Here is a 15,500-nt window from a genome sequence, read left to right on the forward strand (position 1 = left end):
ATGCCCCCTGAAAAATGACCTACCACTAGTGTCCAGGCTGGGTGGCTGCTTTCAGCTGCCACCACCAGACATGTTTCTGGACCCCTAAAAGACACCCCTGCACCCGACAGCCTTGGGTGGCCCAACCGACGGTGCCTAACCAACCCCCCAACTTTCCTCTCCAAGTGGTGGTCACACCCAGATGACCTTCTTCTCGAGCATGCAATGTGTTTGCAAACCGGAGACTCCCCATTGAAAGCTACAGGGGCCAGACGCCAAAACAGCACTCTACACCCGGCCGCCCCAGTGCCACGGAGGGTGCAGCTTTTGTGCTGGCCTAAACCCCCATTCGCCCCGAGCTTAAGTTCAGGAGCTTTGCTTCCACAACCCAGCAGCCTGCTTGCGAGCAGCCACCAACCGGAGGCCCCCTAGCGCCCACTGGACAACATTGGGCCTCAGCACTCTGCACCCAGCCGCCCTAGTGCCGCTGAGGGTGCATCCTTGACACCGGGGGACCCCTGCGTCTAATCCCAGAATACCAACTCCCACAACAAAGTACTTACCTTTAACATCTTGGCAGCGGCGGTAATTCCGCCGCGGAGCTGAGTGGGGAGGAGGAGGTGAGGGGGGGAAGGGGGTGAGGGGGCTCACGCAGCGCCGCCATGCTTGTGACGGACCCACTCCGTCACGGCTCTGCCCACTCACAAATTCGCCCGCACAGGCGGGGAATCAGAGCCGCATGGGCGGAGCGGCCGGGGCGTGACAGAACCACTCCGTCATAAGCACAGCGCACCCGTGGCAGAGTGCTTCCATCACAAGCATGGAAGGAGTTAAACCGATTACACTATTTTCCTCCATAGGATAACATTGACTGTTTTTCTGTGAAAAGTTTCTAAGTGTGGAGTTGGGAAATCAATGAACATTTTTTAAACTGTAACAAAATAACCAAAACACTTTTATTGACCTGTTTGCAGGAAATGTCCCAGTGCAGTATCCAGGCATACTACACTGTGTAAGAAAAGTAATCTCAAAAGTAACTTTCCTGTAATTTTACTAAAAAGCCTACACAAAGTATATGGACTGTATTTCCAAAGCGTTGCATTCTCAGTACCAGTACTGTAATCCAAACAAAGTGCATATACAAATACAACTCGAACTGTTTACAAACTGTATATTTACTGCAAAGTATGTAGCACTCACCTGTGCCAGGCTTGCTTGGTTCTAGAAAAATACAATAACTAAAAGAATATTTTTGTACAAAAACAATTGGTCTTAAGTTCAGTCTTTGAGTGTGTAAATTCATTTGCTGACTGTGTACAACAAATGCTGTCCTCTGATACTGCCTTGCTGCTCGCCCAAGCTACCACAAATAGAGAGTGAGGTGTTATCTACTTTTACCTCTGCTACCTTTTGAGTTCCATTGGACTCTGTGCACACTATACCTCACGTTTGTACAGTATATACAGAGCCAGCTTCATACACCCACTCCTCAGATCCCCCCCGCCCCAATATCATCCGAGCTGAAGGCTCAGTGTATATAGTATTTTGACCCAGCAGAATCTGGGTCCCAGCCTCACGACCCTGAGGACCTCTAGAAGGTAACCTCAGTCGACCGTGTCGAATGCCTTAGCTAGGTCTATAGATACGAGTACCATTTCCTCCTCCCGGTGTCTCACTTCCTACATAATGTGGGTTAGGCGGTGCAAGTTAATCGCTCTGTTGCGGCGTGGTATGAAGCCACATTGGTTCTCGTGTACGAGGTGCGGCATATGAGGTCCCAAGCGAGAGGCTAAGAGTTTGCACAGTACTTCCATGTTAGCATTGATCATGGTGATTGGGCGATAGGAAGGGGGTTCACAGCTGTCCCGGCAGGCTTCAGGATCATACATATGTCGCCCTGTCTCATGGTGGGAGGGAGGATTCCCTTATCGAAGGCCTCCTCAAATACCTGCAGGAGGGTGTAGGAAGCTGGCTCTGTCTATACTATACCAAAGTGAGGTACAGTGTGCACAGAGTCCAGTGGAACACCAAAGGTAGGCAGAGGTAAAGTTAGAAGGCACCTCACTCTCTATTTGTAGTAGTGGCGGTGAGAAGTAAGGCTTTATCAGAGGACAGTGTTAAGCATTTGTGGTACACACTCGATCAGCAAATGATGTTGCACACTCAAAGACTGAACTCAGACCAATCTGATTTGTATAATAATATTATTTAGTTGCATTTATTTCCTGGAACCAAGCAAGCCTGGCACAGGTGATAGTTTTACAGGCAGGTTGAACAATACAAGGAAGCTGAACGAAAAAGGCTTTGTTACAGGTTTGCAAATGCTTTCAATATAGTGGAAAGTACCGTTAGATTACTTTGAATTACTTTGCAGATTACTTTCTGAATTACTTTTTCTATCTAGTGTGATACACCTAGATATCACATTGGGACATTTCCTAGAGAAAAGGGTAAGTAAGCAATGTCTAAGTTCAATACAAAACCAACTCAACACTTGGAACATTTTTCAAGGAAAAACAGTCAATGTATTCCTAAGGAGGGAAATTAAGTTATCGGTTAACAAATAAGTACTTTGTTGTGGGAGTTGGCATTCTGGGGTTAGAACCAGGGTTCCCCCAGGGTCAAGGATGCACTCTCAGAGCACCCTCAGCGGCCCTAGGGCGGCCGGGTGCCGAGTCCCAACTTTATCCAATGGGGGATAGAGGGCCTCCGGTTGGTGGCTGCTCACGAGCAGGCCACAAGGTTGTGAGAGCAAAGCTCCTGGTGTTAGGCTCAGGGCAAAGGGAATCAGAGTTAGCACCCAAAGTACACCCGCAGCGGCGGCTGGGTGTAGGGTGCTGTTTTGGCATTGGGTGCCCTGTTTTCAATGGGAGGTGCCAGTTTTGGATTTTGGCTGCAGACTTGGTCCAGGAAGACTTCCGGGAGGAACCAACACCTGGGCAGGTATGTTGGAGGGCTCGGGCGTAGGTGCACGTCGGGTTCTCTTCTCCAGGGCGCAGGGCGGCTGAATACAGGGGTGTCTTTTGAGGTCAGATTTCACCTTACTGGGCCACTCGCGGTTGGGAGGGTCTCCGTGCAGAGGCTGCAGGCGACGTCGGGGATCCAGGCTAGTAAGTGCCCTGACTTATAACACCTCCCTGTTTAGACACTGTCGTTATTGGGTAAGGGTGTACTTATCTAGCATGTCCCATATATCGCTATGCGTGTCCGTATGTCCAATTCCCTGGCCTCCTCTAATGGGTCCGACCGGTCCCGGGTTTGTACCTCCACCAAGGCAGCCACCTCTGTCCCTAGTTTGCGCTGCACCTGCTTGCGGAACCCACGCGTCAGACTCAGGCACGCCCCTCTCACTACTGCTTTCAAGGCCTCCCATTTGGTGGCCCTAGAAATGTCTGCACCTTCCCGTTTGAGAGTCATATGGTCCGCCAAAGCTCCCTCTATGTGCTGTTTCCCCCGCAGGTCATCCAGGACATCCGACTGCATCCGCCAGACCCTCGGACGTTGGGCGGGAATACCCCAACAGACCATGCAAGTGATCGGGGAGGAAACAGGTCGGGATCTGATTTTGCTACCAGCACTCTATCTAGCCTGCTGTGGCTGTTGAGTGCGGGAATAGATATATATCTTCTGGATGGGGTGTCTCTGCCGCTAAATATCCTGCACCCCTAAATTCCCCATTACCTCTCGGTTTCTGGGTCATTCGGAGTTTTGTACCTCTGAGGTGGGCACCTCTCAAGCTCTGGGTCCAACACGCAATTGAAATCACCCACCCATATAATCGGCACCTCCAGTTCCGAAACCAAGACTTCCTGGAGGGAGTGAGAAATCTGGATCGTCTACATTTAGGGCATATGTGTTTAGTATTACTAGTTCCCTGCCGTCTATCTTCACCCTTACAAGGTTACAAGGATGTATCTGCCATTGATGTCCGCCTCCATAAACTGCAGAGCGAACGGTGTTCCCGGGGCGACCCACATTAGTACTCCTCTGGCGTAAATGGAATACGATGAGTGAAAGACCTACCCCATCATTTTTACACGAGCCTCTGGGCTCTTTGCCTCATCCAAGTGAGTTTCCTCTAGGCATACCACAGATACGTGGTGCCTCCAAAGGAATGAGAGGACCCTGTATCGCGTGGCGCATGAGCCTAACCCTCTTACATTCCAGCTCAAGAGCGTAGTCCCCATTGTCATGGTGGTGTACGGTCCTGATGAACCCCAGCCCCTCCTCAAGCCCAATCGTTCTACCCATTGTATGCTGCCTAACAGAAATATGAACGTGAAACTCCTCGGTGTCTCCGGCCAGGCCCCACGAACCGGACCGCACGGTTGACATCCGCTGCTCAGGTGAGGGCCCCCCTCGGGTACACCCCCCTATCTTTATCAGCCCCAGATTAAATGTGGTCAGCTCACCATGTGAAGCTCATTCTGATTTTTATCGTTCTTGCTCCCCTATAGATTTTGGGCGCTCAATGTAGTTGGGCCCATTTATTAGAGTTTATCTAGCAAGGCGTATGTTTACTCTTATAATATTTGGCGGCTAGATATGTGAGTATGTTACATGATTCAATACCCTATTCTCACCGGGTGACAGGGCTATCACGCCAATAGCTTGCCTGGCAGGTATACTTGTTGAGCTCTTTTTTTATTTTCCTTTTCATTCCTCCTTGGTTCTTTCACTGGCCGGTCACATCTTCTGGCTTAGAATGAACACTAGGATTGAGACGCTCCACTATCTCCTCTCTCTGGAATTTCACCTGTCTTTTTGCATGGAACGCACAGAAGGTGATAAACGTTTCGGGCTGCTGTTTAGTACGATTCCCACATATTTTTAAAAAGTGGGTTGATTTCTGTATCTAAATCCACTGACCAAGCCACTATTCCATTTTTAGGATCGCCCTGTTTTCTTTTTCCATCCTTTATTCCACGCCACTTTGAATTTTGGAACATCACTTATGAACGCCCTGATGAAGGTGTAACCCTTATTGCAGTGGTCACCGAAACAGGCGTTGGCGCAGGTTACACCAAGAGTACAATTTCTGATTGAGAAGCCTACGTTAATATAGACAGGACAAAGTATTGATTAAGACACCTGAATTATACCAACTAGTTCTAAATATATATATTTTTTTAAAGGAACCCATTCAATACTAAGAAACATATGAAGCGTTCGACTGCTCCTCTGTATCCGGATGTTTGGTCTCCTGCTCCTGTTTCTGAACTTGTGAACCTAGATGTGTATTGTGGATACCAAAGGAGGTATATTATATTGTGTGTTAGGTGATATTAGTATGTGTATGGTTTGAGTGATTTTGGGTGTGAGTAGATATGGATGAGTAGTAAGAATGAATTTGTTACGGGATGAAGCTCCAAGTTGTGTCACTTACTGAGTTTAAGTTCTTATCCTTTGTACTTGTATAAATTGTCAACATAAGAAATTAAAGTATATGAATAATTTTGTATTAAATACGTATAACTTCACGCACTAGTATCTTCATTATTTAAACTTTTCTGATTTATGTGGCTTGGTCATATGGGGAACATAAGTCCCAGATAATAGCGAGACATTCCGCCTCTAGCCATCAGCGGCCGAGTGTTTCTGTTCTGTTTGCTTGCAAGGCCCTGTGTCCCTGAAGAATATAGAGGAGGTGCGTTTGAATAAACGGTCTCAAAGCCCATTACACATCTATTGATATTCACAAGCAAACCAGTCGTGTTCCTCTTTAGTGCATTAAGATGCAGTGACTGCGGTGATGGTCAACGCCGCTCTCCTGTTCAATGGTCGTTTCAGTGATTCAATCCGTGTCTGCTCCCTGCACCTGGCTCCTCGTCTTTGCCACTCGTTTTCAGACACGTTGTATATGTTTAGTGCGTATGCCACTCAGTTACAGATTCATTGTTTACACGTATAGGCTGCATGATTAAGGAGATATTGGACCCTTCCATCTCAGAAGGGGTTAGAGTCAACAATACACACTTACCGCTGATATTCCTCCATAGGGGTCCCCTCCTTATACGCAGGGTAAAAAGGAACAGCATAGGGGCACTTCTTGTGCAAGTGAGCGAGCAGAAGGTCCCCGACCTTGGGGTGCAGCTCCCATATTCCAGACGCCACCACAGCGATAGGGAACGCTGCCTCATGGTGAGAGGCCACTTCCTCCTCGCCTTGTTTCTGTAAATATTATAAACCAATTACATTCGGGGAAACAGTAAGATCACTGCACACACCCTCAACAAGGGGTTCCAAGCTCTACAGTAAAACGTTAACTCACTTCTCTTGGAAACACCTGAACACTGGTCATGTCAAAAGGATGCCTGACACGTGTTTCTTCAACGTGTATGCTCCGTCCTCCACAAATCCACCCAGACACTTGCCAAGCAAAACAGTTCCACATCTGTGGGGTTCCCAACACTTTCCCCTTGACAGGCCACCACTAAATGCAATTGAATGGCTTGAGTGAGTAGAACTGCCGCAGACAGTACTGTACTCAAGTAACCTGGAACACTTCTCACGTTACTTTAGGAGGCGTTCGAAGCTCAGGAAAACAGACTAGTAAACCATCTAATGGTACTCAGGAACCCCTTTCTCCAACAGCCAGGAGCCACACCTCCCATGAACCACTTCTTGCACAGTCTGTACAGTAAAGGTATCGAAAGAATGGCTTCCGAGGTGTGGTGTCAGAGTAGTTGGGGTAATGACGTTGGTCTGTCCGTATGGAATGTTGTCTACAGCAGATCTACCCTGAGGACTGGAGAACAAACTACTGCACTGCAGACGCCAAACCGCCTTTGGGGTTACATTTACATCAAGAGTAGATGTGGAGTATCTAGGAAAGTGGGTTTCTGTTACAGTAACCCCCCCCCCCACACACACACACTTTTTGCCAGACTACTGATTCACTTCAACTTGATTTGCCCTGTGTCCCTGCAATCAGGTTCCAGAGACTGTATTCTTTCCTGTATCTTTGTACCCAAAAGTGGCACATCTCTGGCCACAGGTAAGCCCCTTGTAAAAGGTACCATGGGTACAAAGGGCACTGTGGGCAGGGAAGGCCTCAAAGGGCTACAGCACATATTGTGCCAGCCTTAGAGGTCCTGTACCCTGACACACACACTGCCATTGCCAGCTGTGTGTTTGGTGAAGATAAAAGTGAAGAGTCGACATGGTACACATCTCTCTTTGCCATGCCTGAAACCCACTGCCTGGGGCCTAGAAGTCACCTCTTGGGCAGGGTGCACTAGCCCCCAGCTGAGGGTACAGGTGCATGAGCCCTGTACCCCTACAGTCTGTAAGTCCATTCTAAGACATTGTAAGGGCAGTAAAGCCATACATAGTATATGGTCTGGGAGTTGGTCATTACGAACTCCACAGCTCCATAATGGCTTTGCTGAAATCTGGGAAGTTTGGATTGAACCTTCTCAGGACATTAAACCCGCACTGATGCCAGTGTAGGATTTAATGTAAAATGCACTCAGAGGGCATCTTAGAGACGCCCGCTGAAAAACGACCTGGTATGGTTACTAGATGGCTGCCCGCTATTTGCCACCAGCAGACGGGTTTCTGGACCCCCGGGTAGAGGGCCTTGGCTGTCTGGGTCCAGGAACAAAGCCCATCCTGGGCAGAGGTGTCATGCCTCCTCCCCCAGGATGGGCTGCGCCCACGAAGGGTAAGTGTCAAAGGCCTGCTGCCTTTGTAACTTTTCCTTGCTGGTTTTTGCTGCCCCCAGCAACTGGCTCCCACCGGTTCCGACCCCCACTTTGGCTGGTGAATCGGCAGGAAAACCAAGTTAGGAGAGGTGTGCCCACCTTTGCCAACCGCACCCCACAGGTGGGGGAAGCGAGGTGAAGCACACATCTCGGTCCCCGCCATCTTGAAGATGAGGGGGCACAGCCTATTAGAGAGAGGCTCATGCCCCCCTCCCACTGGAGCGTGGGATAACAGGGGGTGTACTCACCCCAAGGAAGAGACCAATTTGGTCCCGACCTGCACACCCCTGTAACGCCCTTAAATGTAGAATTTAGGGGGACCTTGAACCTAGCCTCCCTAGATTCCTGCAACCTACGAAGGAGGACAAAAGAAGTCTCATAGCAGACGAGACAATGGAGAAGAAATGACTTAGCCCCAGCTCTACCGGCCCGTCTGCAGTTTCCAGAGATCCTGCGCCTAAAGTCGTCTTGTCCTGCATCCAGTGACCTCCAGAACTCCTAGGAGGACTGACTGCCTTCAACAAAGACTGGATCTCCTGCAAACAGCTGCTCTGTTCCAAAAAAACTTCAAATTAAGACTCTGAGCCTACTAAGGGCGAAGAAACGTCATGCCTGGAACAACCACTGAAGCTGCAGCTTACGGCCTGAGTCGAAGTGGCCCAACGCTCCCAGCGAGGTCCCCCAGCGCTCCAGAGTCCGGGTCCACCATGGGATGACCCCTCCAGGACTCCCAGACGTCACCTGCAGCCCCTGCAGGGAGACTTCGCCAGCCCCTCCCCAAACCACCAGTGGCCCGGTAAGGTGAAATCCGACCTCAAAAGGCACCTCTGCATCCAGTCGCCCTGCACCCTGCACCCTGGAGAAGAGAACCTGAGGTGCACCCTATGTCCCCGAGCCCTGCAACTTACCTGCTCTGCTGTTGGTTGCTCCCTGAAGACGTCCTGGACCGAGTCCGCATCCAAAATTAAATACCAGCAAACTCCATAGGTTTGAATTAGGTTCCTGACCCCTCCTAAGCACCCTGCACCCGGCTGCCTATGCACCGCTGGTGTTGTGAACTTGGTGCTGACCTGGGAACCCCTTTGCTCTGAGCTTAACCCTAGGGGCTTGGTTCCCAAAATCGAGTGGCCTGCCCGTGAGCAGCCCCCAACCAAGGTGTCTCCTAGCCCCAATGGCTAACATTAGGCCCTGCACTCTGTACACTGCCGCCCCAGTGCCGCTGGTGGTGCAGTTTGTGTGCTTATCTGGACCTTGTGAAACCTTGGTCCTAACCCCCAAAAGCCATACTTGCTGGTTGTTTACTTACCTGTAAAGCGCTTACTCTCTTTTTCCCATTGGAACCAATGTTACGAGATTTTGTTCCTAAAAATGTCCAAATGCGGACCTGTGTTTTGTATGAAAGATAAGTAAGGAAAATGCTACTTACCCAGTATGCATGTGTTCTTGGCCTGTAGAGCTGTAGAGTCAGATGCTGTGCATAGATCGCCATCTAGTGTTGGGTCCAGATGTTTGCACTTTGTTTTTGGTCGAAGAAGTCTTTCCAGTCACGAGGTAGGTGACTCCTCCTTTCGGTGATAGTGCACATGGGCATCGACTCCATTGTTAGATTATTTGCCGCAGAGGGTGATAAGGGAGTTAGTAAGAGATGTTCAAGAATATATGTATCGAAGTAAGATGGTGCTACAACAGGTATGGGTACCCAGGGAGGCGGGTGGGCGCATGCGACTCTACAGCTCTACATGCCAAGAACAGATGCATACTGGGTAAGAAGTATTTTCCGTTTGAGCCATGCTTTGCATAGCCTATACAGCAGTTATCTCCCAAAGCGGTGGCTAACCTGCAGCTGTTGCAGTGGTCTGAACTAGTGTACGTAAAACTGCCTGGCCCACATTAGCTTGCTGTCTTGCTAACACATCTGCACAATAGTGTTTTGTGAATGTGTGAGGTGTAGACCATGGTGCAGCTTTGCATATGTCATCTATGGGTATATTTCCTAAGAATGCCATAGAAGCCCCCAGTTTGTGTGTAGTGTCCTCTAGGGGGAACTGTAAACGTTTGTTTTGCTTTTGCATAGCATATTTGAATGCACTTGACTATCCACCTTGCAATGCCTCATTCTGATATCGGGTTGCCTTTATGTGGTGGAGCAAAAGCTGACAAATAGCTGTTTTGTATTGCGGATAGCTTTTGTCCTTTCTATATAGTAAAGAATTCCTCTTTTCACATCTAAAGTGTGTAACATGTTCTGCCACAGAATCTGGTTGAGGGAAGAACACAGGCAACTCAACAGATTGGCGGATATGAAAAGCCTAAATGACCTTTGGTAGAAATCCCACTTTGTTTTGATGTATTTGTAAGAATGGATCTTCTATGGTTAGTGCCTGAAGCTCACCCACTCTCCCCAGAGATGGGATAGCTATGAGGAAACTACCTTCCAAGTGAGAAATTATATTTCACATCTATATAATGGTTCAAAGGGTGGACCCATAGCCTGGTGAGGACAATGTTGAGATTCCACACTGGAGCAGGTGGAAGCCTTGGAGGAATAATTCTCTTAAGTCCTTCCATAAATGCTCTGATGACAGACACTCTAAAAAGAGACAGATGTTGTCTGTTCTGTAGGTTTGCAACTATTGCAGCAAGATGTAAGTGTATGGAAGAGTACGCGAATTTGGAACTCTGCAGTAAATAGCAAATTATGTTTTGACTGAAGCGTCCAGTGGTTCCATTTGATGGTTTATAAAATATATCACAAATTGCATCCACTTTGCTGCAGAGCTTGCTCTTGTGGTAGGACGTCTAGCCACTTTGATCATGTTCATGCAGTCTGACTGGAGATTAAGGTAGCCAAACTCTAAGCTTTCAGGTGCCAGATCGCAATGTTGAGATGGCTGGGATCTGGATGTCTCATCTCTCCATGGCACTGGGTGAGGAGATTGGGAATGAGGTGTAGTTTTTGGCGAGGAACTACTGAGAGCTCCAACGGGTTGTGAACCAGGGTTGTCGAGCCCATGTGGGAGCAACTAGGATTAATGTGAGGGGCGCCTGTCTGAGCCTGCGAACCACTAATAGAACGAGTGGGAGAGGCGGAAAAACATAGGCAAATATTCCTGACCAGTTCATCCATAGTGCATTGCCTTTGGACAAGGGGTGTGGATGCCGGAATGTAAAGTTTGGGCATTTTGCGTTTAGATGTGTGGCGAACAGATCTATGTCTAGAAATCCCCACATTTGGAAGAATGGGAGGAGACCTTGAGGGTGGAGTTCCCATCCATGAATCTATTGTCTTTGATGACTGAGCAGATCTGCTATCTGATTGTTTACTCCTGGAAGGTGTTCTCCAAGGAAAAACATTCTGAGATGGATGGCCAGTCTCCAGATGGTCTGTGCTGGCTGTAGTGAGTGTGTCCCCCCCTTGTTTCTGTATGTAGTAAATTGCTGTCATGTCTGTATGGATCAGGACAGCTTTGCCTATTAGATGAACTTAAAAAGCTTTGAGCGTTAGTAAAATCGCTAGCAGCTCTAGATGATTTGTGTGAAGCTGCTTTTGCTGCAGGCTCCACATGCCCTGAATTGTATGCGTCTGGAGATGCGCTCCCCAGCCGGTGTGCGATGCGTCTGCTGTTAGCACTATCTTTGGAACCGGGTCGATGAAGGGCCGCCCTTGGAAAGGTTTTGCATGTTCCACCACTACAGACAGCGATGGGTGCGGACGCACACCAACACTAGTTATGATAACAGACCGTAGAGACCTTTGGTGATTTGGCGCTCTATAAATATAATCTAACAAAACACAACATAACAGACCCTGAGCCTGGTTCGACTGAGGTGCTAAGCAGTCCTGAAGGGGACGCATGTGAAGTCTTGCTTAAGGGACTATTAGGATGCAGGACGCCATCATCCCTAGTAACTGCATGAACACTCGCGCTGGCAATGAGTGTTGAGGCTGGAACTGGCAGATTAGAGTCTGCATGTTGCGGATTCTGGCTGGATTGGGATAGGCAAAGCCTTTTGTGTATCTATTGTGGCTCCCAGATGCACCTGTGTGTTGGACGGCTGTAGATGAGACTTGGACAGGTTGACTGTGAATCCAAGATCGTGAAGCAACTGCACTGTTTTGAGAGTTTGATGGAGACAGCTTTTTAGCGAGCTGGCTTTTATGAGCCAGTCGTCCAGATATGGGAAGACATGAATGTGAGGAGCTGCGACTACTGCTAAACACTTGGTGAAAACTCTGGGCGAGGTAGTTACTCTGAATGGGAGCACCTTGAACCGATAATGCTGTCCTGCTACTACGAACCTTCGGTATTTGCGATGAGCAGGATATATTGGGATATGGAAATAGGAGTCCTTTAAGTCCAGAGTGTACAGAAAGTCACCTTTTTGAAGGAGCGAACGCACTTGTTGGAGAGCGACCATGTGAAAGTGGTCTGATTGAATGTCTAGATTTAGTTTTCCGAGGTCTAGTATAGGCCTGAGAGCCGTCCTTCTTGGGAATTAAGTACAGGGATTATACCCCGGTCCCATGATGTTTTAGTGGGACTGGTTCTATTCCTCCTTTTTGTAACAAGAGAGTGAACTTTTTTCTTAAAAGGGTAAGATGTTCCTGTGACATTGCATGTGATCTTCGAAGAATGTTTGGGGGGAGTGTAAGTTCCAGGCAGTAACCATACTGGATAATTTGTAAAACCCATTTGTCGGAGGTGATGTTGTTCCAGACAGGGAGAAATTGAGAGAGATGTCCCCCCGACAGGAGTGGAATGATCGGGGGTAGCGGAAGGAAGTCCCTGTGTGTTATTAGCGGGGGAAGTGCGTGTGGAATTGCCTTTGCCTCTTCCCTTAAGAGTTTCCTCTAAAACCTCCTCTAAAATTTCCTCTTGAAGAGGGCCATTGGTGGTTGTCTTTGGAAGAGGAGGAGGGATTTTCTGTGGTAACATTTTTGGAACCACCCCTGTAAAAGGAACGGCGAAAGGAACCTCTATTAGTAGGTACTTGTGAAGCCCCCATGGACTTTGAAACCTCAGTGTCTTTTTTCATCTTTCCAGTGAGGTGTCAACTGCTGGGCCAAAGAGGTGTTCCTTATCAAAGGTCCGATTGAGAATGGAGGCCTGTACCTCAGGTTTGAAACCTGATATTCTTAACCATGCTTGTCTGCGTAGCAACACACTGGTGTTTACTGCACGTGCTGCTGTGTCAGCTGCATCTGATGCGCACTTGATGGAGGTATTGGTGATAAGTTTTCCCTCTTGTATAAGATCATTTGCCTTACGTTTGTGCTCATCAGGCAGAAACTGGATAAGGTTTTCCAGCTCATCATAATGCGCTCTATCGTATATATGACTAACAAAGCCTGTGCATTGGCAATGCGCCAGTGATCAGCTGCCTGTGAGGCTATCCTTTTTCCAGCGGCATCAATTAACTTTGACTCCTTATCAGGAGGAGGGGCCTCCTGTGGTCTGTGAGTTCGCTCTCTTACGAGCATTAGAGAGCGCAAGATCGTCTAAGGGCAGCTGACCCTTGATGTAAGCAGTGTCAGTAGGTGCTGGATTATATTTTTTCTCAACCCGGAGCGTGAGGATTCTTACCCTGACGGGGTCTTTGAAAACCTCATCTGCATGCTTAAGCATCCCCTTAAGCATTGGTAATGTTTGTGTACTTTTTTGAGTAGAGCTTAAGGTCTCAAACAAGATGTCCTCCTCTAAGCCTCCTTATGTAGCTCCACCCCATGGTATTGAGCAGCCCTGTTAAGAAGCTTAATGTAACCTGTATCGTAATCAGGAGGGTAGGGCCTGAACGGGTATAAGTCAGGGTCAGAGTCTGTATGTGGATCAGTAGCATAATCCTCCCATGGCTCAACATCTTGTGACCGATCCTAAACCCCATTATCCTGTGGATCAGGTGATAGTGGTGAATTCATGGGGGTAATGTGCAGTTGAGGATTAGTAGGTGAAGGAGGTGGCACATAAGGTGGTGAAGGAGGTGGCACATAAGGTGGTGATGGGTGTGTAACCACATTCCTTTTCTTCAGGGGCATGTGATGCTGATCCTGAAGGGCCAATTTTCTTTTTTTCTGACAATTTGGCATGAATATGTCCAGTATCTGGGTTCATAACCAGTTCTTTTTGCTTTGGATCCGGAACATTGGACTGAGGCTTTTTGTCGGACTCCTTTTCTCTTTGCTTCCAGTTTTCGGCGTCAAAAGTATCTCCTCCAAACTCTTCGACACCGAAGATTTAGGCTTAGACAAAGATGGAATAAGGACATGCTTGGTTTTCGGCGTCAAGAATTTTGGCCCGGCGCCGGCATGGGGCCGACTCGAGCCCGAGCCGGAAGTCTTTTCTTTGTGTTTCGGTGCCGACCTTGGCCCGCAAGCAGAGGACGGACAGGAGCCTTTTTTGGTTTTGGTTGTTGGGGCAAGGGGGTTACTGTACTCATGGTACGCTGACCCGGTGTAACTTGCTCATCTTCTTTCATGTCGAAGTCTGCCTCGGACACAGACATGTTCCTCTTCCTCGGCTCCTTGAGCGTGTTTCTTTTCGGTCGGAATCTTTTCTGAATATGTCCGGTACGGAGCCGCCTTGGTGTTGCATCTCGTGGCGTGGAGCCTGGCGGTCACAAAGCGTCTTCTTTGATCGAAACGATCGGCATGCGTCGCAGTCTTTCTCGTCGTGTTCCGGGGAAAGAGATTGCACACTTTGTGCAGGTTGGTGTGCGTAAACTTGACGCGACACCCGGGACAGAGCTTGAATAGAGTCGGTTACATCGACTGCTAGTGAGCCCGGCGCGGGTAGGTCCAAAGGCCCACCATGAGCTTTCCAAACGAAGATTCTTGGTTCGAAACGATAAGCGGAGAATGGAAAACACGATCGAGAAACAAAACAGTCGATTGTAGTGGATTGCGCGTCGAAGGGAAGCCGAGAAACGGTGGCGAACCGGAGCACAGCAATTCACATCCGAACCCTATGGCAGAAAAAAACAATCTAACAATGGAGTCTATGCCCATGCGCACTATCACCGAAAGGAGGAGTCACCTACCTTGTGACTGGAAAAGACTTCTTCGAACAAAAACAAAGTGCAAGCTCATCACCCAGAGCTTTCAGTTACTCAGGAAGAGGTAGGCAGGGGACTGCTGAAACAAGTGGGCATTGATACTATGGGGGAACTGTACCACAATGGCACATTTAGAACACCCAATGACCTTACGTACATTAGCAATCAGACATTACTGTTTCGCTTCACATATTATAGACTACAGGGAGCGGTCAAGAAGTTATACCCCTCTTAACCTGCGGAGCCACCACAGCTGTCAGTGTTACAACTGATTCTTACCGAACTTCGTAACACGCACATGGTACCTAAACTCTACATCAAATTACAGGAGGACATAGCTGGCACCACGCATTAAGGCAATGGAATGATGTTCTGGTGACCCACTTACAGAGGAGGAATGGGCTATATCTTGTCTCCAACTGGTATGCTAACGCCTAATGGAAATCTACGTATGTTGCATTATAACTATCTACACCAAACCTACTACACCCCAGCCAGGCTTTGTAAATATGGTCTGCGTACAGATGCTAGATGTCAATGCTGCAAAGCTGAAGTAGCAGATTTTATACACCTTGCATGGTACTGCACAGCAGTGAATGATTATTGGGTAAAAGTTGCAAAGGTACTAGGTAGTATGGTGGGAGTTAACTTTGTATGTACTATTCGTCCTGGTTTACTGGGCCACGTTCAAGGTGTGCGTGCTACTAAGCCCAAATTTTGCATAATTGCTCTACTCCTAGCTAAACGTAGAATATCGCTACGCTA

General features: G+C 48.3%; 1 protein-coding gene across 2 annotated transcripts in view; it reads right to left on the reverse strand.

Moving 5' to 3' along the window:
* Positions 1-15,500, reverse strand: part of GLE1 (GLE1 RNA export mediator) — a 171,872-nt gene that overhangs the window by 68,795 nt on the left and 87,577 nt on the right. For both annotated transcript variants that reach the window (XM_078646606.1, XM_078646607.1), the window contains one exon: positions 5,960-6,150. In XM_078646606.1, coding sequence (XP_078502732.1) covers positions 5,960-6,150 — 191 coding nt within the window. The remainder of the gene's footprint in view (positions 1-5,959; positions 6,151-15,500) is intronic.

This window comes from Lissotriton helveticus, chromosome 5_2 (genome assembly GCF_964261635.1).
Source record: "Lissotriton helveticus chromosome 5_2, aLisHel1.1, whole genome shotgun sequence".
Lineage (NCBI taxonomy): Eukaryota > Metazoa > Chordata > Amphibia > Caudata > Salamandridae > Lissotriton > Lissotriton helveticus.